Source organism: Onychostoma macrolepis, chromosome 24 (assembly GCF_012432095.1).
Source record: "Onychostoma macrolepis isolate SWU-2019 chromosome 24, ASM1243209v1, whole genome shotgun sequence".
NCBI classification, from domain to species: Eukaryota; Metazoa; Chordata; class Actinopteri; order Cypriniformes; family Cyprinidae; genus Onychostoma; species Onychostoma macrolepis.
The window spans coordinates 15917294-15938123 of NC_081178.1; the positions used below are offsets into that span (position 1 = coordinate 15917294).

The 20830-nt window shown below is 38.4% G+C and overlaps 2 protein-coding genes across 4 annotated transcripts; one reads left to right on the forward strand and one right to left on the reverse strand.

The window, feature by feature from the left end:
* Positions 1 to 373: 373 nt before the first annotated feature.
* Positions 374 to 3183, reverse strand: si:ch211-171b20.3 (uncharacterized). 3 transcript variants are annotated; one of them, XM_058765746.1, is made up of 7 exons: positions 2844 to 3183; positions 2631 to 2676; positions 2245 to 2393; positions 1708 to 1840; positions 1533 to 1628; positions 1389 to 1444; positions 374 to 975 (listed from the first exon to the last, which is right to left on the reverse strand). In XM_058765746.1, the coding sequence occupies exons 1-7, from the start codon at positions 3049 to 3051 to the stop codon at positions 836 to 838; spliced, it is 828 nt and encodes a 275-aa protein (XP_058621729.1). In that variant the 5' UTR covers positions 3052 to 3183; the 3' UTR covers positions 374 to 835. The 3 variants fall into 3 exon arrangements, with proteins under 3 accessions (XP_058621729.1, XP_058621728.1, XP_058621730.1); XM_058765745.1 differs by having other exon boundaries at positions 2631 to 2682; XM_058765747.1 differs by having other exon boundaries at positions 374 to 1001; positions 2631 to 2682.
* Positions 3184 to 5196: 2013 nt separating this feature from the next.
* On the forward strand, positions 5197 to 17026 carry rdh10a (retinol dehydrogenase 10a). The gene is made up of 6 exons (XM_058765937.1): positions 5197 to 5886; positions 7068 to 7303; positions 13634 to 13732; positions 14926 to 15071; positions 15394 to 15525; positions 15615 to 17026. Exons 1-6 carry the CDS (start codon positions 5598 to 5600, stop codon positions 15736 to 15738), a joined length of 1026 nt encoding a protein of 341 aa, XP_058621920.1. The 5' UTR covers positions 5197 to 5597; the 3' UTR covers positions 15739 to 17026.
* Positions 17027 to 20830: the final 3804 nt, after the last annotated feature.

Consider the following 20830-nt stretch of genomic DNA (forward strand, 5'->3'; position numbering starts at 1 on the left):
TATTATTATTATCATTATATAATCTGTTTCTCATTGCAGGTGGTTCCTGAAATGAACTTTTGAAGCCAAGAAGACATTATCTCTCTTCTCTCTGCCCAGAATGTGCCAACTTAGTCTTGAACCGAATCAACCTGGCCCTTTTCCTTTCGACAAAAGATACTTTGGTGTAGAACGGAGCTCTCCCACGCTCTCCAGAACAACCTGCACAAAGATGCAGCCTCCCACCTGCATTAAAATACTGCTGTATCTGTAATGCACAGTATACTCTACAATCAGCTAAAACATACAACAGCCATATGTTTGTGATAGCTACTGGCTGATATATGAAATTATCAAAACTATCAATAAAAAATATAACACACTTAGAGTTTCATACTATTTAATAATGCAGTTCTTAACTTTTAGATAACGTTGAAGCAAACTGTTTCTTTGACAAAAATATGTTTTTTGGATATGATCATATTTACTTAAAGTTAAAGGCAGTAAACAAAGCATAAAGTTTCTTATATATGCAACATGACATAGAAATCATATATAAGTGCTATAATTTCATCATCACTGTAGTTTAAGGCAATGTTAAGGCAGTTATTCTTGGCGAATACACGATACACTTTAATGTGAATTTGATTTTAAATTCAACAATCCCTGATAGTTTTACATCAGAAATGTAAATGCTTGCTACAGTCTTTGGTTTCTTTTTTTTCCGTTATCATCTAGTGGCTGCGCTTCAAGACTCTGTACCTCTCAGGTTTTTCTCCTTGACATTATTTACTCCATCTTGGCACGGTTGTGATTTCAGGAGTCAAGTGTTTCCTCTTTGGCTAAAGAACTCTGATTAAGAATCCTGCCTGTTGATCTTTTTGAGTCTCTTCATTCTCTCCTGCCGGACTGTCTCTGCTTCCAGAGAGGAAATCTCTGTGAGCCTCTGAACAAATGAGGCCGTGGCACCCAGGTGTGGATCAGGGTATGACTGGGCTGAAAAACAATTACCGGCCCACAGGCTGGTTAGACAAGAGCACAGTTTGCTTATTCAGGTTTACACAGGTAACGCTCTTCTCACCTCATACAAAAGACTGGGAATTTCAATAATGGCCTACAGTCTGGCGGGGGGACATGAGGTGTGTGTGTACTTAAGCGTTAAGTGAGTTAAATGTGTGTGTTTTATGTTTGCGAGCTCATGAAAAACACAAGCATATGTGAAACTCATCAATGTCTGCGTTCTGAATCTGTAAAAGGAGTGAAGTGAGAGATCTCACCTGTTAAACATTAAGCAAACGCCTAACTAACACATGTGCTAAATGTATGGGTTATTACAAGGTAAATGACAATAAATCAGTTCTATCTGAAATCGCTGCATTTAAATGTTAGATTTAAGCTTAAAAGCTCACTTTTGTTGTTAGCACCATCAGAGAAGAGATTATGCGCTCTGTTTTTCATCCTTAATCTGAAATGCAGAGAATAAGACAGGAGAGAGTAAAATAAGTATACAATAAACACGTATAGTCAAATACAAAAAAACAAATCATCGTTACCTGTTTCTATAGTTTTGTGATAAACAGAGTTGTCCACTGATAGATGGGGTAGTGGCTGGTAACAGAACTGATGGAAATGAGGTCAGATAATCAGACCTGAAATTGATGTAGAGAATATACGATGTAGCGAATATTAGTTAATATTGCAGTATTTTAACAGTCTTGAAGAACTCACCCGCAAATAAGCGGTCTTGGGTCGCGTGGGCAGAGTTCTTTGCGGTGGGCAAATCTGGTTAAATTATGAGAGCGATAAACATGGAACTCCTGAGAGACTGGATTTGTAGGGTTATGGTTCATCAGAACATCATCTGTTTGGGAAAATAAACATATTTATGTTCTAAGGTTTCCAGAGAAAGCAAAAGAAACACCTATAAATAATAGAATCATCTAAACACTTTAATCTAAAATAACTGCAAAAGCAATCCCTGACTAACTTTACTTAGATCTGAAGAGATGATGATGCTGAAATTATGTGCTGCAAAAATATTCATGTGAAAGTTGTGAGCGCCATCTATTGGCTACCCCACTGAAATGAACAATTACACATTTGTTCCATCTCATCAAATAATGATGTGACAGTATCATAATCTGAATGCACATGGTATTAAGATACTTTCTTTGCCTTTTTTCTCATTTGTATAGGCTACTAATAATGATACAATAAATGGCATATTTACTATCTTATGAATGGAAAGAGGGATAAATAATGTACCTTCAATACCATTAGTGATATAAGTTCCATTTCTCCATCGTTTATCAAATAAGAAATGACGGTCAGAAATATCACTGTCAGACACATGGTTTTGTGAGGTACGTTTGGTGACAGCTGAGCGATTTTTGGCTAACAATGGAAGCAGAGGCCTGTGAAGTTGGAAATACACAAACAATGTAGAATAATGTCTCATATATAGTGGTTTAATTCATGCTGTGACTTATTATCTCAGTGTTTGTGACTTATATTAGTGACTTATTATCTCAGTGTTTGCTTAGATATTTCTGTGGAAGTTTTTATGAAAAACCACACACACACACACACACAATGTCAGCCTGTCTTAAAAAACATTACGTTGTTATTATTTTGTTAGTATAGTTACTCACCCTTCAGTAATAGAGCTGACACTGTGAGGCTTTAGATCCCTTGAATCTACAACTTCATATTAAACATTAAATGTACATGTTAATAAAACATCTGACACCGTTCATTGTTTGGAAACTCTTCAGCACTGAACGTACAGATATTGAAATCGTATTGTATCTTGCTGGAGCCACTGAAAAGTGAATAACGTAATGTAAAGCACTCAGTATCCTCACCGCTCGGACTGCATGGGTATTTCTGTCTTGCTGAGAAGACATTCGGCCTGGATTGAGCAGCTGTGGAGCATCCAGACACTGGAGGAGGGCTGGAGATGTAGTTTGAAGGATAACTGGGTCGCGCGTCTGTAATGTCCTGTATTATCAGAGGAGCTTCAGTTGGCAGTGGCATCAGTTTAGGTCTAACGACGCCGGTATAAGGCTTCATCTCCACTTTCAGATGTAAGATATACTATAATGTCATTTTAGGCCGTTTACGAAGCTTAACACTACACGTTACGGCCATTATTTCAATCCGGCGGTGAAAAAAAGTAAAAAACGGAAGCTGATAGTCCATTGCGTTTACGTTTCCATAGTTACTACTACCAAAACCACGTGACACAGCAGACAGGATAAACGCAAAATGTTATTTGATTTTAGCTATAAAAAAAATAAAATAAACGTAAAAAGTAAGCGTCTTTATGTAAAATAACCTTACGCAGTTTGTTGTTTTTAATTAGTTTAATTGTATATGAATTCCCTATTGCGTACTGAATTGCTATTGAACATCACAGATAAATAATGCATTTTACACCACCACCACAACCACTGTTATTTTGTTTACTTATTTGTTTACTGTACTTCATAAAATAATGTTATAAATGTTACGAATTAAACAAGTTATCGTAAACCAGTGCACTATATCAAAAATGAATGTGTAATTACAGTGTCAATCCAAGAGGTGGCGACCTTGTAAAGTCATTTTTGTATACATGCATCTGTCCCTTTAAATTATGGTAGGAACACAGATCTGACTCGGTTCATTCATGAACTTATTCATATAACATGTGGCTGAACAGATATTAAAAACATTAGCTAATGGCATACTAAACCTACAAAAATTAAAGATGACTGAATCCAATTTATAAGAACTTGTGTATGAAAATATAAATTATATAAGTATAATATGTAGCTGAATCTGGAAACATAATGGAGTTTAACTATGGATAACACATCTATTAACACATTTAAAGTATTGAGGCTTCCAATAACATGCAATCATCATATAAGGCAAATTCTGAGACACTGAAGTACAAATGCTCTTTGATTCATCCACCGTTTTCTCATGGGTTAACTTGTTTATAATGTGAGCTGGTGGAATGCTTGCATGCATAATTCATTCATGTCACAGATTCAATGATTAGTTCATGTAAAATGTCACTAGAAGCCTTCACATTATGGTAATAGCCTACTGTCCATTCCTCTCTGACAGATGAATGAGTGTCTCCCCCCAGCAACACTTACATTTGATCTCGTTTGGGCAGTTTTGGAAAAATGTGGAATGAGTTTTGAAAGTTTTTCTAGGGAGGTTGAAGTTCTAGCGGTTTAGTGCCAGGACAATAACTTCTCCCCGAACATTAAGGCACCACAGTGATCAAACAGTCACATCAATTGATCTTATATTGAGAGGTTTAGCAGCATTACACTATATCACCACTATTCACTGTGGTCTAGCTACTGGCTGCAGAAGCTTCATAAACTGCTCTGTATCTGAACACAAAGAACTGCAGAGGGCGATGAAGACACTGCAGATCATAACTAGCCATAACCTATGGAGCATCTCCTGAGAAGGATGTCTTAGAAAGCTCAGATCCATTCTTAAAGAGATCTGACTCTTTTCTCCTTTGCCATCTGGTAACAGTGATCTGGCAAATAATTGTTTTCTTTCTCAGACTTCATTTGTATTGCTTGGGGACAAACATGCAAAGCCTTAACAGCTTTTACTGTTTTAGGATTCAGTTTGTTTATACTTCAGTTGTTTTCCATATAAATCTTGATATCCCTATTACAAAATGTGTAAATGTGCAAAGGCTTTATAGTGCATTTTTCAGAATAAAATAATTAAGAGGTTCAACGTTTCATTTTCAGATGCACTTTTCTTGTACTTATTGCTATTTTTACATAACATATTCCTTGTATGTTATGTAAACCTCTACATTTTCACAATGCTGTATTTTCCCTTTTTGTAGAAACAGCTTTGTATTGTATTTCTCGTTTTCAGTATTTACCACAGAAAAAAATTCTAACATTCTGTGAGCTCCTAAAATAACGCATTGAACTACTTTCTCCAAGCAAAGCACATAACATCCAATTATATGCACTGATATAACATATTAATTGAAACATCCGCCTTAGCATTAAAAATACAACCACAACTATTTATTAGTCAGACAGTGTTATAACACATCCAATCTGTTTTCCCAAACGTCCACAGCTGAGCTAAGTAGATGTAAATTTCAATCAGGCATCTGGGCCAATCACTCTGTGGGGTCCTGTGGAGAGGGGCTGGTTTAAATAGAGAGCGAGCAGCCGATCAGTCAGGAGTCTGTCTCTATCTCGCTCACAGAGCAGCGGCGCACTGGCAGCTATTGCGCGCATCCGTGCCGGGATACGATAGGTCGCTGGCGGGGAGACTCGTAGCGTTAAATTAGTGCTTTTATTTGTGGTGCTCGTATTCTGGAAGTTTGATGCGCTGTATTGTTGATTTGTGTATAGGCTTTTATATATGTATATTAGTAGTTATTGTATGACAGTTGGGGTTAATTGGATGTTCACCCCATAATAACCTTAAATAGGCGCATAGTTAAAGAATAAATTATATGCTAATGGTAGCAGCACAACAGCAAAACTCAGGTTGATTAGTCATTTAGGTGTAACTGGACATTGTGAGACGTTCATCTTTATTTAAAACAAAGTCACAGCGCGGCATTAAACATGATGATGAACATTGTCGTGGAGTTTTTCGTGGTCATGCTCAAAGTTCTCTGGGCCATCGTGATGGCCGGACTCAAGTGGCTCATACGGCCGAAGGAGAAGAGCGTGGCGGGACAGGTGTGCGTGATCACCGGGGCGGGCGGCGGACTCGGCCGGCTCTTCGCCAAGGAGTTCGCCCGGCGCCGGGCTACATTGGTGCTGTGGGACATCAACAGCCACAGCAATGAGGAAACTGCGGAGATGGTGCGACAGATCTACAGAGAGCAAGACAACTCGATAACAAAAGAGGGTAAATGGGATGATTTCATATTTACCTTAATTTAGATGTGTATCATATTTCAAATGAACTGGTTTATTGTGTTTAGACTAGGTAGCTTTAAGTCTTTGTAGGTATGAAATAATCTTGTCTCGTGTAAGTTATAGTTCTTGAATGTTTGATATATAAAGAAGAGATGACTCGTACAACTTCTTTTTGTTTAAAAGTCCAATAACTAGTATGCAAAATTGATTTTTATTTTTCCCTTATTGGCAATAATAACTAAATAATAACACATGACCACAACATCAAATAACACATTTGAGAACATTTTCTACACGGAATTAAAAAAAAATGAAATTATTTATTATATAAGAAAAGTGTGTGTGTGTGTATATATATATATATATATATATATATATATATATATATATATATATATATATATAGGTATATATATATATATATATATATATATATATATATATATATATATAGGTATTATTGCCATTACGTTGCTGCACTCCAGGCTGTCAAATTTATTTTAACTATTTATTTATTTTTTATTGTTATTTTAAAATGCTACATGTTTCTCACTTGAGAATGAATGTTAGTTGTGTAATTATGCAAACACTGTTATAATCAAATAAGTTTGTTTACCTGTGAACACCATTGTTTTGTTATGTTTTATGTAAAACACTAGGTGTTTTATGGTGATAGACCCACCAGTTGGTAGATATTGACCGACCGATTATCGGTCTATCTATATAAATTAGGCCATAGTCTTGCTTTATTATTTTAGTTGGCTCCATGGCAGACATTTTTCACCAAATGACTAGATTCAAACTATGAATCAGTTAATTTAACCAAAAAAAAAAAAAAAAAAAAGGGAATCCCTCTCACTGCTATAGCTTGCAAAATTTAGTATGTTTTGGTCATGCATTCTTTTATGTACTGTTTACCTGATGACAGTCACATGGCCAAAACCTATTAAAATTTGCAAGCTATGTCAGTGTGAGGGATTAATCTTCTTTTTTTTTTTTTTTTCTTTATAGATTATTTGCTTCTCTATTTCCTCACAACTGCTTCTATTTCTCAGAAAGTTGTGGTTATTCATTTATTTTTAAACTCTGAAACAATGAAACTGAATCAAATGAAGCTTGAGTTTTGTGGTTCTCTACATCTCAGTAATGATCTAATGTGTTTTTCCAAAGGAGCTGTTGGTGGTGTGGAAGAGGTCCCTCCATTCCAGCCACAGGTGTATACATACGTGGTTGATGTGGGCAAGAGGGAGAGTGTGTACTCCACAGCAGAGAAAGTGCGCAGGGAGGTCGGTGAAGTGGACTTGTTGATCAACAATGCTGGTGTTGTGTCCGGCCACCACCTGCTGGAGTGCCCTGATGAGCTGATCGAGAGGACCATGGTGGTGAACTGCCATGCACACTTCTGGGTGAGTCTCATTTAACTCTGTAACTACTCAACTGTACACAGCAATATCTGATGTAACAGTGTAACCAGTCAATATGCATCATAAAGGAAGAATAGAGCTCTTTTTAAGTTAGAGAACACAGTGAAATGCCCTCTTTTAGTGATTGTGCTATATCACATGATGCCACTGTCCATGCACCCATCTGTTCAGCACATACTCCTTTCTCTTCTCTGGTATTTGCACTTGAGCCAAGTTGGAACGCAAACTTCTTTTGCTCCATGCATGTTCATAATAAGCCAGAGTGAAGTTTGAAATTTTGACTTATTTACTCAGTTCATTCTTTCAAAATCAATTACATCAAGCACTTAGAAGCTCCATCGTTAAATCCGTCTGGTGTCGTAGAGCGAAAACAAACGTGTCTGTCAGCAGAGATGCCCCCCCCCCCTTAAAACACACCAATAAGTGTTGCATATTCCTCATGTAATCACTCCAGTCTCATCTGTCTTGCCCTTTCTTTCTTAGTCTGTTATCTATTTGTTTTCATTCATTCCTTTTGTTTGTGGCAACCAGAATTAATATTTATGGCTCAGTCTGGATGTTCTGCCGAAGTAGACATCCACAGGCTGTGAGATTATGAGGATCTGCTGTGTGTTCAGTAAGCATATCAGTACAGGAGCTGATCTAGGGTCAGATTACCCTCCCTGACTTCATCAAGTCAGTCCCTGTGAGTTATAACATCAGAACTGATCTTAAAACCATACTTCCACTCTGAGAGGTTTTATTAACATGCCCCCTGCCGTTTCAACGTAGTCCTCTCCAAAGCTCCACGATCTGCGGATATAAACAAGCTCTGAGCAAGAGAACTCCAGCAGGGGGTTTTAGTAAGATCACCAGGAACAATCTGCTCTGCCTTGGTTTGTTAATTTAAAGCCCATTGAAGAGCACATCCTGCCTGGGGAAGTACCATTTGGACGAGTTCATTCTCACTTGGCCTCACTAATTAACCTCTTGCCAGTAAATGCGTAAACGGCCTGTCTGTAGTTTGCATTGTCTTACTGAGACCACCTTATGGGATGAGCTGTAATGGGACAGTTTGTTTTAAATCATGCCTCTAAAGTCACGTTGAGGTGGATTGTGGATGGTTTTTTTTTCCCTGCACGTGTCAGTTGGGGATTTTTATATTTTAATGATTTGTAAGACCGAATGGTTAATGTTTTTTGGAGAGGTGAGGGTTGACATCATCCCAGACTGCCTGGAAAATAAGTATATTGATGGCTTTTTACTTGGACTTTTTTTTGATGTTCTTAGGGTGTTATGATATCACATTGCATTACTACTTTTTTTTTTTTTTTTACATTGGCAGATATGTGAATGAATGTTTGAAGTCTTTCTAATGAAGCATGAAAATGCTTGGCCACAAATGGAGCTTAAGTGTACACCATGTTCTTTGCTATCTATATTTTCCTTTTCTTTTTCTTTTTTTAACTTGGAAGTTGTTCAGCGTAAGCCACAGTGGTGCTGTAGCAGATGCACTTGTTAGAGTTGGGATTCTCATTAAGGTTTTGGTTGTGTTTGCTTAAGCTTTATGCAGCGCATGGTTCCTTGTGGGGGTTTAAGATGAAAGCAGAGCTTAATCATTAAGGACAGGCAAGGAATACCGAGTGGAGGATGTGGTCATTAAAGCCACAAGCCAGCTGAATAGAAATGCACCAACACTGCTTTTCCTCTTTCTTTCTTACACAAACATGTTCTCTTAATTGGTTGCTGCTTGCATGTGGTTCGTAACACTGCAAGACTTCCTTTTCCTTCTTCTTTTGTCTTCCCATTTACAATTAACTGTGTTGGCGTGTTTTGTACAGAAATGATCATTTAAATATACATTGCCAGCGTTTAGCATTGCCACTTAAATTAAAGGGCCTGGGACAAACATTTTTAAATTTTTATGGGTAGGGGTCTTCCCTCGCTCTGAGCCAATAAGTGGGCTATTATAGGACTCGGGACTCTAGTCCCTCTCAGATGATGGTGGTCATTTATTTATTAAATTTTTTTTATTAATTTTTTTTTATTATTTTTAATCTTAATGGGCACACTTTAAAAATTTACATGTTTTATGTATTTATTTTTAATTATTGCAATTTTCAAAAGTAAAATTAAAAAAATCTAAGTTTTGTGGCCTTTTTAAAAATTTTAAATGTGTACTTTACTTGATATTTTAATAATTGTGTACAACATGCTTGTGTCCTGGCCAAACTATTTTAATTGCATATGTGACATTATAGGCAAGAAAACTTAAGCCATTTCATGGTCTTTAATCTCTCCATAATGTGCTAATATGGCATTCAGGTCCATTTCTTTTCCATGCTAGTTGGAGTATAAATTGCAAAAGCTGTTGCGTGATTTGTGTTTTTGCTTTAATGCATTTCAGATATTTATTTGTCCCATTAACTGTTTGGTATTTTTCCAAGTTAAAGCTACTGCCTTCCAAATCCTTAATTTCATCACATTTTTCTTTCCTCTGGCCATTGTGAAGTCTCTTAAGCTTGTCTTCACAACAGGTCCATATCATCCTCTTAAAGAGTCTCAAACATGACCTGGCAGCCGGTTCAACGCCTTGATTTCAACGGTCTGCTGTGTTTCGAAACTCTTAAGGCAGGAAGGGTAAACTCCAGATGGACATCATCTTTATTTTGTTGGATAGCATGGTGGGAATGCAACAAAACTACAGGAGCCAACAGGAAGTGAGGCCATTATCTCAGAGCAGTGCTCTTCCAGCCTGAGGCCCTCCACTCTTTCCATACTTACAGCTGCATTTGAGTCCCAGGACCAGTGAGTTCTCCGCTAAGCCCTTTCAGATCGAATAGCCCGTCGAAGTAGTACTGTGGCGGACTGACTGGTACTTGGCGAAGTAAAAGTTTACGTGATGCAAATGATCAGATTTAGTGCCTAGTCAGATTTTGGAGAGCTGAACCGAGTAAGCTTCCTCCTTCCTCTCTGATGGTGACCCCATAATAGGCGATATGTGAGCAGTGCATTCCACACCTGGGCGCAGTGGTGTCCGTGAAAGCCTCCTAGTTGCTAAGTGAGCGTGGCTGAAGCAAAAGACTCAGGGCTGTCCCTAGAGAAAAGCATCAAGGGAAAGAGAGTCTTGTACACAAGCCTGCTGGTAATGGGGAGCTGCTGCCTGACCCACTTATGTGACAATTGCTTTCTTGTCTAGGGATCAGCTTGACAAGATGCCAAACGACAGGAGCCAATTTCTCCAGCCCGCATTCCTGCTAGACCAGGAGAAAGGGAGCAGCCAGGCAGAAGGGTCTTACTTGAGTAGTTTTAGATGGTCTTGCTCAAGGCCAATGCACCTGTACCCGTTATTTGACTTGGGGCGGCTTATATTTGCAGAGCTCCTGGCCAACAAGATTCACCGTTGGCTTAATTTGTATTATCCGAGTAAGGTTAAACCGCTTCAGAGTTCATTTTGATTCCATAGATCCCGTCCCCCATTTTAATGAGACATTGGCAATACAGTAACAGCATATCAATTAGCCCCCACTTCATTTTCTCTGGGCATTCAGTCTGAGGGCTGTACATCAATCTGGCCAATGCTTTGCTACATTTCTCGGGTCGGTCCACTTTCTTTTAATTAACGGCCATCTGGGCTTTTCTGTGTGACAATATTTGTGCATATTCCTATTGGTCAAACATTAGCACTAATCCAGGCTGACACAGCAGCTGTGAAGAGCTTTGTGAGGAGCGATGCACTTGAGCTTGTATCAATTAGAGAGCACAACAGGCATAGAACCACTGCAAGGGCCAAGGAAGCTCTCTGCTGTTGGAAGTTAATTTAGCGTAAACTCAGGCGCTGAGAAGCAATTACGGAAGCTATGAATTAAGACATGAACTTCTGTTCGGTTTCACACATTTTGTGTCTGAGAGGTCAGCAAGGCCATGCCCACATCAGTGGCGGCCCCCTCATTCCATAGCAGATTGGGTATTTATAAAGACTCTTAGCCATTTCTGCTCATTTGTGCAAGTTCAGAGGTTACGGGTTGATAGACTAATGTTCAAGGGCCTGTGTTGGTAATGTTGGTAAAGCCCAGCTACTTGACCAAAATCAAACCCAACATTACCAGCTTAGCTTACCAGTTAAACACAACACTAGTCAAGTAGCTAGACTGGTAATGTTGGGTTTGATTTTGGTCAAGTACTGAAGCTGGATGGGTATTGTTGGTTTAACTGGTAACACTGGATTGATTACCAGCCCAGTTACTTGACCAAAATCCAACCCAACATTACAGCGAGTGTTTGCTAATTCAAGGTAAATGTAGATTGAATGTATGGTATGACTTAAAAAGTGTCCTTGTACAGAAAGAGAGACATTTGTTAACATGGGACATCACACATTCATTGATGGCTTTGATTACATTGAGCTATTTGAAAGGCTTCAAGTTCTGCAGCAGAAGTATTTCACCACTTGATGCAAAAGCAGACTTTCGATTGCGTGAATCGTGACTTTCTGTCTTTTATCATGCTAGCCTGTCTCATTGGAAGCAGCACATAGTCCAAACTTTCCAAATCAAATTTTAATACTGTAGATTGCAGTGTATGGAGGATGTTAGCATATGTGCACCACAGGCCCAATCTATCCTAATGCTTCATTTGCACGCATACTTACCATCAGTTTGGCATGCAAGGCACGAGTACAGCTTCAAACTGGTCCAAGTCTGCTCCCTTGAAGGAACCCCATACCCCCAACACAATGGGATGAATATTAAGAGCAATTTTACACTTAATGCGCTAGAAAAATACACAGTTTACTGTTCACGTCAGGAATTAAATGCGTAGCATGTGGACCGCAGCACTCGCACGATTGGCCTGACTCATGGAAGTAATTTGAGAGATTCCAGTACCATATTTCAACAACATGTCAAACTGACGTGTTGAGACGGCTGGCAGAGGTGCGAACCGCGCACAAAACTGTGCAAGATGGTACCATTCTCAAGCGTGGCCAAGGTCCATTTCTGCTGGGCTTGTTTATAAATGGTGATATCATTGAAGGCCTCTGGAAGGGGCTCTGTTGTTTTTGGCTCTCTCAAGTTTTATTTTTTCTTTTCATAGCATGTTTCGTGTTCCATTGAGGATTGACTATAAAGCCACAGGCGGTTCTGTGGGGCTTGTACAGCAAGTCTTCTCTAAAAAAGCCGTAAATGGATGGTGCCGGTCATGTTTTTCATCATTATTGTGTCCACCCCCTCACTTCCCCTGGGTCTGAAGAGAATGGAAGATGAGGCATGTGTGGTGTGTTTATTATTATTATTTTTTTTTTATTCACTGTCTTTTGTCCAGCCAGGATCAGGCGAAAGTGGACGATGACACTGTTATTTCTTTCACGCAATGAATCAGTCAATAACAGCCAGACAGGATGTCAGAGCAGCTGAAAAAAGTTAACAAATCTAGCCCAGCAGTGTTTAGTTAGTACCAGCTAACTACAAGTCAAGTTGCTTTGTTCATCTTCTACATTTTTTTTAAACCTAGCTTAAAGGTGTAGTCCCCCCCCCCCCCACCCCCCAAAAAGGTCACTTCCTTTAACTCGTGTCATTTCAAACTTCAACTAATTGTTGTTTTCAGTATGGTTTACCAAAAAGATTCATTCTGATCTGGTTTACAAGTTCAACTCATTGACTCCTAAATGATGATTTTTCAGATGAACTATTCCTTTATTTGTTCCAATGCTAATACTTGATCCAGGCTAAAAAGGTGGTGTTTGTTTCCCATCTTTGTTGACCTACAGCGGTGTTGTTGTTGTCTTGAGCCGTATTGTGGTGACAGTGGTGAGTGAGTACGCCGCTCGGGCTTTGTGCGCTTGATACTGAGATGCCACTCTTGGGACCAACTCGTTGTGGGAAAAGAGGAAACCACAGACAAACCACTTGTTGTGAACTTGCAAGTGGTCTTTTCACCACTTTAATAAGCCATTTTCAGACCAAACCACCTGAAGGTCTGGAGCGATACTTCATCCATTCAAGTAGTTTGCTTTTCATCCAAGTGAAACCTCCATGTCAGAAATAAAAACTTTTCGATCTACCAAAACAAATTGAGCTGTACATAAATTAATCTCCTAAGTGGAAAGCAAGCTCCCTGTAAATGGCCTTTAAGACTGTAATGGAATTGTGTTTCTAAACTCCCCCAGCAGGATGAGGGAGATGAGTGTTTAGTCTCAGTGAATTATTAGTCAGGGAGGAGGGAAAAAAAACGGATCAAAGGGCTTTGGCAGAGACGAACAGCATCAGCAAAATAACTGTCTTTGTTTCTCCCCCCCCCCCCTTCTCTCTCTCTCTCTCTCTCTTCCTCTTCCAGACCACCAAGGCATTTCTTCCCAAGATGCTAGAGATGAACCATGGCCACATTGTGACAGTTGCCAGTTCACTGGGCCTTTTCAGCACAGCTGGTGTGGAGGTTAGTACATTGCATCCATCACATAAATCTATTGGCAGACTGATAAAGAGAGCGTTTGGAGAGTCTCAGCACGTTGACTCGCCATGGCATGGAAATTCAGTGCGGCACTCAGCACGCAATTAAGGAGCACGTTAATGCCAAAAGACGCTCAATGGTTTCCCTGGGCCTACCTGCTGCAGAGACAAATTCCCCATGATTCACTGGGGTTAATATTAGTGCTGTCAAATGATTAATCGCGATTAATGGCATCCAAAATAAAAGTTTTTGTATACATAACTATGTGTGTACTGTATATATTTTTGTACATATATAAATGCACACATGCATGTATATATTTTAGAAAAATGTTACGTTTATATATTAAATATATTTATATATGATCTAATTTATGAATATATATACATGTAAGTATTTTCAAAAGATCTGCTGTATGTCTGTGTCTTTATATATACATAATAAATATACACAGTACACATATATGTAAAAAACTTTTATTTTGATGCCATTAATCGTTTGACAGCACTATTTAATATACTGTGAATATTATACACTTTTATAAACCCCAATACGTATAGTACGTGCTTTTTGAAATTTGCGTTTTTTAACTAATTGTCGATTGATGTATTGACCTTTTAAAGAAAAAAACAGACTGGTTTAACAGATTCCTGCACCTAAAGAGTAACTTTTAATCCATTAAACCAGCCTGTGCATTTGAGGGATCTCTAGTACATGTACAATCCTCTTCTTTCACTGCTATCCAAACTGGTGTCATTTTCCCAGCAGTCTTTTGGGGAAACGTTACCTTTTTTTGTTTTGTTAGCTGTACGTGCACTTCTGTTTTACAAGCCCTCATCTTTACCCTCACTTCAAAGGGTCCCAAAAGCCCTGTCACACTGTCTGGCCTATTATGTTTCCTTGAATGTGACTTTTTATGGTTTGCATTATTGGAGTGACTCAAGCCGCAGTGAGCCCCTTTATTCTAGAGTGTTTATCTACACGCATCTGTGTTTGCCCACTCCATTCTGAAGATCCTATCCACTGCGAACCACATCAAAACCCTCCCGCTCGGCTCTACCTATACTCCATACACGACAGAAGAATGCTAATGAAACCGTAGATCCCAGCGCTCCCGCGCTATTAGAGGAAAACCGCCTCGGGAAGCTTGACTAAACTCTGTTTCCTCTCGGTTTCAGGATTACTGCGCTAGCAAGTTCGGTGCCATCGGCTTCCACGAGTCCCTGAGCCACGAAATCAAGGCTTCGGAGAAGGACGGTATCAAGATGACGCTGGTGTGTCCTTACCTGGTGGACACGGGCATGTTCAGAGGATGCAGAATAAGGTAAGAAAAGAGCCGTCCAAATGTCACGATTAGGTTTCAGATGGCCACTAAAAGAGCGAACGACACAATGCGTATCTAGTTCGAGTAGACATTGCTTAACAACAGTCAGGGTAGCTTTGCTTGTGGCCTCTCATGTCACTGTCAGCTTGGGTTTTCATGCGCACAATAGGGGCTTCCACTTGAATAGAAGGTGCATGCTGGATCTGTTTCCACTCAATAATGACTTGCTCTGACTGGCGAAGCACTTTGGGCTGACTTTATTAAACAAAGACGACTCTTAATCATCATGTTTTCTCCTTCTCTCCCTTCCTGGGCGGGTCAGGAAAGAGATCGAGCCATTTCTCCCTCCATTGAGACCAGAGTTCTGTGTGAAACAGTCCATGAGGGCCATCCTGACAGACCAGCCTATGATCTGCACGCCTCGCATCGTATACATGGTCAACTTTATGAAAAGGTGAGTTTGAATGGTCCTAAAACAGAGCTTTGAAATGCCTCAAGGTGGTCGGAGCAATTGGAAGTAACGTTCTCCCGTTTGTTTTACAGCATTTTGCCCTTCGAAGCAATCGTGTGCATGTACCGGTTCCTGGGTGCGGATAAGTGCATGTACCCCTTCCTGGCTCAGAGGAAAGAGGCGATGAACAACAACGAGGCCAAGAACGGGATCTAGAGGGCGCCGTTTCTAACCCACAAGGGTACATTTCTAACCCGCATGAGGAGAAGACCACTGAGAGGGCAGAAGGAAGTGAAAAGACTGCATTTAGACTGGTGCACTTGCATTTGGCAGATGCAAAGGTTTACCATATTGTTCCTCTGGAACAAAGAAAGCTGTGTACTACACTAAGGATTTATTTGTTGATTTATGTTTTGTGTCTTTTTTAAGGTTTGTTTAATGAAACCATCCATCTATATACTGTGTCAATAGTTTTGAAATCATACATGAGCTATTCAGTAATTAACTATTTACGTAATGTAGTCACCAGCATTATCTAGCGTCTTTGTGAAACTATACAGTATGTTACTGTATGAACAGTAAATTCTTGTCACTTTTTGTTTTGTTTGTGTGTAGACATGCACTGTATTTACTTTCCTCTACACTGCCAACATTATCTACACAGTTGAGCATGGCATCATGCCACTCCGTTCCCCAATCCGATCCATTTAAAGGCAACAGCAGGAGATCAAGTGTCCGGTTATGAACCATGTTTTATAAGAAATATCTTGCATTGTTCCCCCCACATTTCTCGTTGTTGACGTCATGAGAAGTACAAGTGGGTAAAACGCTGGTCTGTTTCCAGCTGCTGTGGGAAGGGAGTGTGTTTTTACTCTATAATCTACAGACTTATGGTATTTTGTATATGGAAATGTATGAGAGTTCGTCAGTTGGAAGGGATGGCCTGGTTTTCCTGTCACTGAAGATTATACTTAGTTTAATTCGGCCTACTTTGAATTTGTGAATTAACTGAAAAATAATAGTTTGTTTTGGTTACAGACCTCTCTTTTCTTTTTTTCTTTTTTATAATGGATTCATCATGCTTTTTTTTTTTTTTTTTTTTTTTTAAAAGAGTCATTCACATTTCAAATTCATGTCAATTACCAGTTTCAGTCAATAACAATATGAATATGATGCATTTTTGTTGCGCACACACATTTGTTCATTTAATGTTTTTCCTTTTTGTGTATTCCAACCTGGACCATTGAAATGTTTTCACAGATGTATGTTTAGGCAAAAAAAAAAAGGACAGAACACATGAGTTTAAACTACATTCCAATAGGCGTCCTTCACCGACTGTGATGAGCCTAAAATCTCTACCTCTTCATTTTTGCCATTTGTTAACAGTATGACATAAATACTCTTTTTGTAACTTTCCTAAAGAGTGCTCTATAGAAGAGCACACAACATGGTTCCAATGTTTAGTGTCTCTACCTAACTTAAATTAATAAAATGATTTAGATTATTTGTTGGTTTTTGTGTATTAGTCATAACCTCAACATCTTTTCATAAGCGTGACTCTCAGCAACAGTAAATGCCAGAAATTCCTAAGCACAGATCTTGGTGCAGAAAGCTTAGGTTTTAGTATTTGCCAGCTTTTCTAGTAAATAAATTCCTGAGTGCATCCCTATAATAACTTCCACAGGAGCAAGTGACATGACATACGGGAAATGAAAGCTCACAGAGGGGAACTACACCTACTGTACTTACATACAGAAGCGTTATTGTCCATCACACAGCATATGGGAGGGATTTTGGGGGAGTAAGCACTAGATTAGTTTGACTCATGTTCCATTCAAGTCAAAATGCTTGTTATCTTTAGTTGTGAAAGTGATTGAGAAGTTGGTTTACTTAAAGGAGAAATGCATCACAGGAATTGCTAAACTTGTGAATGACCATGCCTCATCATACTTACAGCTTGAGTGTGTTTCATAAGAGATGAATCTGCTCCGAGTGATACACTGAACTGAAATGCAATTTTGAAAGGTTAGCAATGTCATTTTCTAATTGAGTTATTTTCCAAATATGACAGACCTATTACATGTTGAGTGGGTGTAGGCTAGTATTTTTTCAAAAACCCAAAATGTTGAGTGAATAAGAGGGCGTGCCATTCTGAACACGATGGGGCCTCATTTATGAAATGTTACATAGAAACTGTCCTACATTTGATCTTACGATCATTTCACAATGTGATTCAGAGAATGAACTACACACCTCTCTTTCAGAAGTGAAATTTATAAATCACAAATTATCTTGAAATTGTGCGCAGCTGAATGGTTTCAGATCTCCGTTTTGTGAGTGCCACTTAATTAATTCCATTAACATAATAGAGCACCAGTCAACATCTAAATCCTTTACTTGAGAATGGCCAGCCGCAAGAATTGAACATTGGCATGGATTTTAGTTTATGCATGCATACTCTAAAAGATTAAATCTGTGCGTATGCATGTTTTATAAATGAGATAACATAGTTTACTAATTGTTTTAGTGGTTTTCATTGGGTCCATTTAAGCAGAATGTATTTTTGGATTTAACTACGCTGTTTTCGATCAGTTTAACACGTCTTTGCTTAATAAAATTATTTATTTATTTATCTTAAAATTATTGAATTTCTGAAGGATCTGGAGTAATTGGCTGCTGAAAATTTAGCTTTGCTATCACAGGAATTACATTAAAATAGAAAACAGTTATTTTAAATATTTCACAATATTATTGTATTATATGCAGCCTTGGTGAGCAGAAGAGATTTTGTGAAGTTATCACTTTGATCTAATATTATTTTGATGAATTGTAGTAAAACGAGTTTGGGACCGGCAAACATAATAATTATTAAGTATAATAGTATATACCCACAATTAAACACCAAAAAAACATACATAAATGTCTGGTCCCCATTTTGTAATTGATAGATAACACAACTGAGATTTCAATTATATCTTGACCACTGAACTAGGAAATGTTTCCATTTTAGAAATCTTGTCGCTTCATCATAGGTCAGTCATTCACAAACCCATAGCAACAGGCACTGCAGACATACAGCTCTTTGGGCAGCCAATGGTTTTCAAGTGTTGAAAAGCACTGATCTCAAAGCATCTGACGTCAGTAGCCAGCAGTGGAGGTGTTTGAGTCAGGATAATTGGCCTGACTGATGGTCCATACTAAGAGATTAGTGTAATACAGAGACAGAGAAATATTGGCACATCAAAACTCCCGCAGCTATGGTAATTGTTAAGATAGGATCAGTCAACTGAAGCAACTCCCCACTAAGAAAATAATTAAGCTTCACAGTGCCAGAAATTCATAGCTTTGAAAAGACAAGATTAAATGCTTCCCTTGCCCATACAGGATTTATTTTTCCTTTCACTCAGCAGAGTAACATAAGCACTAATTTAGCTTTAAAAGGTCGATAACACTTAATTCTGGTGGAAAAATCAATGAACTTAGTTGCCCTATAGCAAAAAAGGCCACAGTTAACAGCATTATATGAGTCAAATGGGGCAGAGGAATTGTCATTGGCGAAGATTTTAGTAGCTTTCCACACTTGAAGGATGACATATTTAATCAGTTATTATCACAGTTATTCAAAATGATCTTGTTGCGAGGCATATCGGGATGCTGGCACATAAAACTAACATTAACGTGCTAAATGCTTATAAGTATGTGAATATATTTAACAAATGGGAGAAAGAGGTCATTTACAAAGCCAGCCAACAAGTCAATCCATCTGCCTTCATATTGAGTTCCTTCTTCCCAATCTGAATTCCACACTAATTGCAGCTACCTATAATTGACAGTAATAATTACAAAGGCCCTCATACTGATGTATGAGACAGTGAGATTGATCGGTTTCTTCATTACCTGCCACAGGACACTCTTTTAGTCAATCCTGCACAGGAACCAGCAATCAAAAAGAAACTAGATCTAAAGCAACTCAAAAAGAAATCGCAGCTTGCTTGTGCAAAACTCATTACTATAATGCTAGGATGTTGTGAGTGGTTACCAAGGTGTTGCTTCACACTTGCTACTGTGTTCTGACTGGTTTTTAGCACATTGTTGTTGTTAAGGTGGTCTGAGTGATTTAGCACCTTACTATACATTTACAAAGGTGTTCAAACGAAAATTAACCATGGTTTTACTATTAATAAAACCAAAAACCATAGTTAGTTATACCATGGTAACCACATATCACCCAATTTACCATGGTATTTGTAGTAAAACTGTGGTCATACAAATGGTAATCAATACACCAAAAACCGTTACTACACTATTACTATAATAAGACCATGGTTAATTTTCTTAAGGATTTTTAGCACGTAATGATAAGCTATTGCTATAGTATTTGTTTTTAGCACTTTGCTATTCTTTTGCTATGGTGTTGCGAGTTTAGCATATTGCATGAGGTGTTCTGTGTGGTTTTTAGGCTAAACATTTGCTAATGCTTAATGTTTTTAGCATGTTGCTACACATTTGATAAAAAGTGCTGTTTAGTGGGTGGCTGTATACTTGCTATGGTGTTTTGAGTGTTTTTAGCAAATTTATATTCTTTTAAGATGTCCTGAGTGTTTTTAGCACGTTGCAATTCTTATTTAGCACACTGTGAATTTAGCATATTGCTAAGGTGTTAAGGAGTTACTAAACATTTGCTAAGGTCATCAGAGTGCTTTTTATATGTTGTTGTACATTTGATAAGTATACTATACCAACCTGATACTGCTAAACAACATTTGTTAAGGTGTTCTGAACATTTTAAGCCCTTTGCTATATATTTGCTAAGGTGTTCTAAGAGTTTTTAGCACATTATATTGTTTTGCTAAGATGTAGGCTACTGAGTGTTTTTAATGCATCACTGTTGTAGTGTTTTTAGCATGTTGCTGTTCGTTTGCTATGGTGTTCTGGGAGGTTTTAGGGCATTGCAAATACATTTGCTAAGGTTCTGAGTGGCAGTGCTCTACATTTGCTGAATTACGTGGGTGAAAGATTTACCCTTTCAGATTTCAATGAAATTTTGCTAAATATGAACACACATATAGTAACAGACTTGTTTTTCCAATTGGTGAGCTTGGTCTTGTATGTTAGTAATCATTCATTCCTCTAACTATGAATGAATGACTGTTTCCTTGGTGATACTGAATGGACTCATAGTATGGAGCTATTTTTAGACTGTTGTGTTGCAATGGCTGAAAGAATCACGGATGATCGTTCATGTGTTACTGAGCCTTAAAGTCCCTTTAGGTATGACACAGCACTACGCCATATGCTTGAGCAAATT

Coding starts and splice junctions, on each gene's coding strand:
- rdh10a (XM_058765937.1), top strand. CDS start 5,598: ATGATGATGAACATTGTCGTGGAGTTTTTCGTGGTCATGCTCAAAGTT. Junction 5,887..7,067: donor CAACTCGATAACAAAAGAGG/GTAAATGGGATG, acceptor GTTTTTCCAAAG/GAGCTGTTGGTGGTGTGGAA. Junction 15,072..15,393: donor TTCAGAGGATGCAGAATAAG/GTAAGAAAAGAG, acceptor TGGGCGGGTCAG/GAAAGAGATCGAGCCATTTC.
- si:ch211-171b20.3 (XM_058765745.1), bottom strand. CDS start 3,051: ATGAAGCCTTATACCGGCGTCGTTAGACCTAAACTGATGCCACTGCCA. Junction 2,683..2,843: donor ATACCCATGCAGTCCGAGCG/GTGAGGATACTG, acceptor TTTAATATGAAG/TTGTAGATTCAAGGGATCTA. Junction 1,445..1,532: donor TCACAAAACTATAGAAACAG/GTAACGATGATT, acceptor TCTGCATTTCAG/ATTAAGGATGAAAAACAGAG.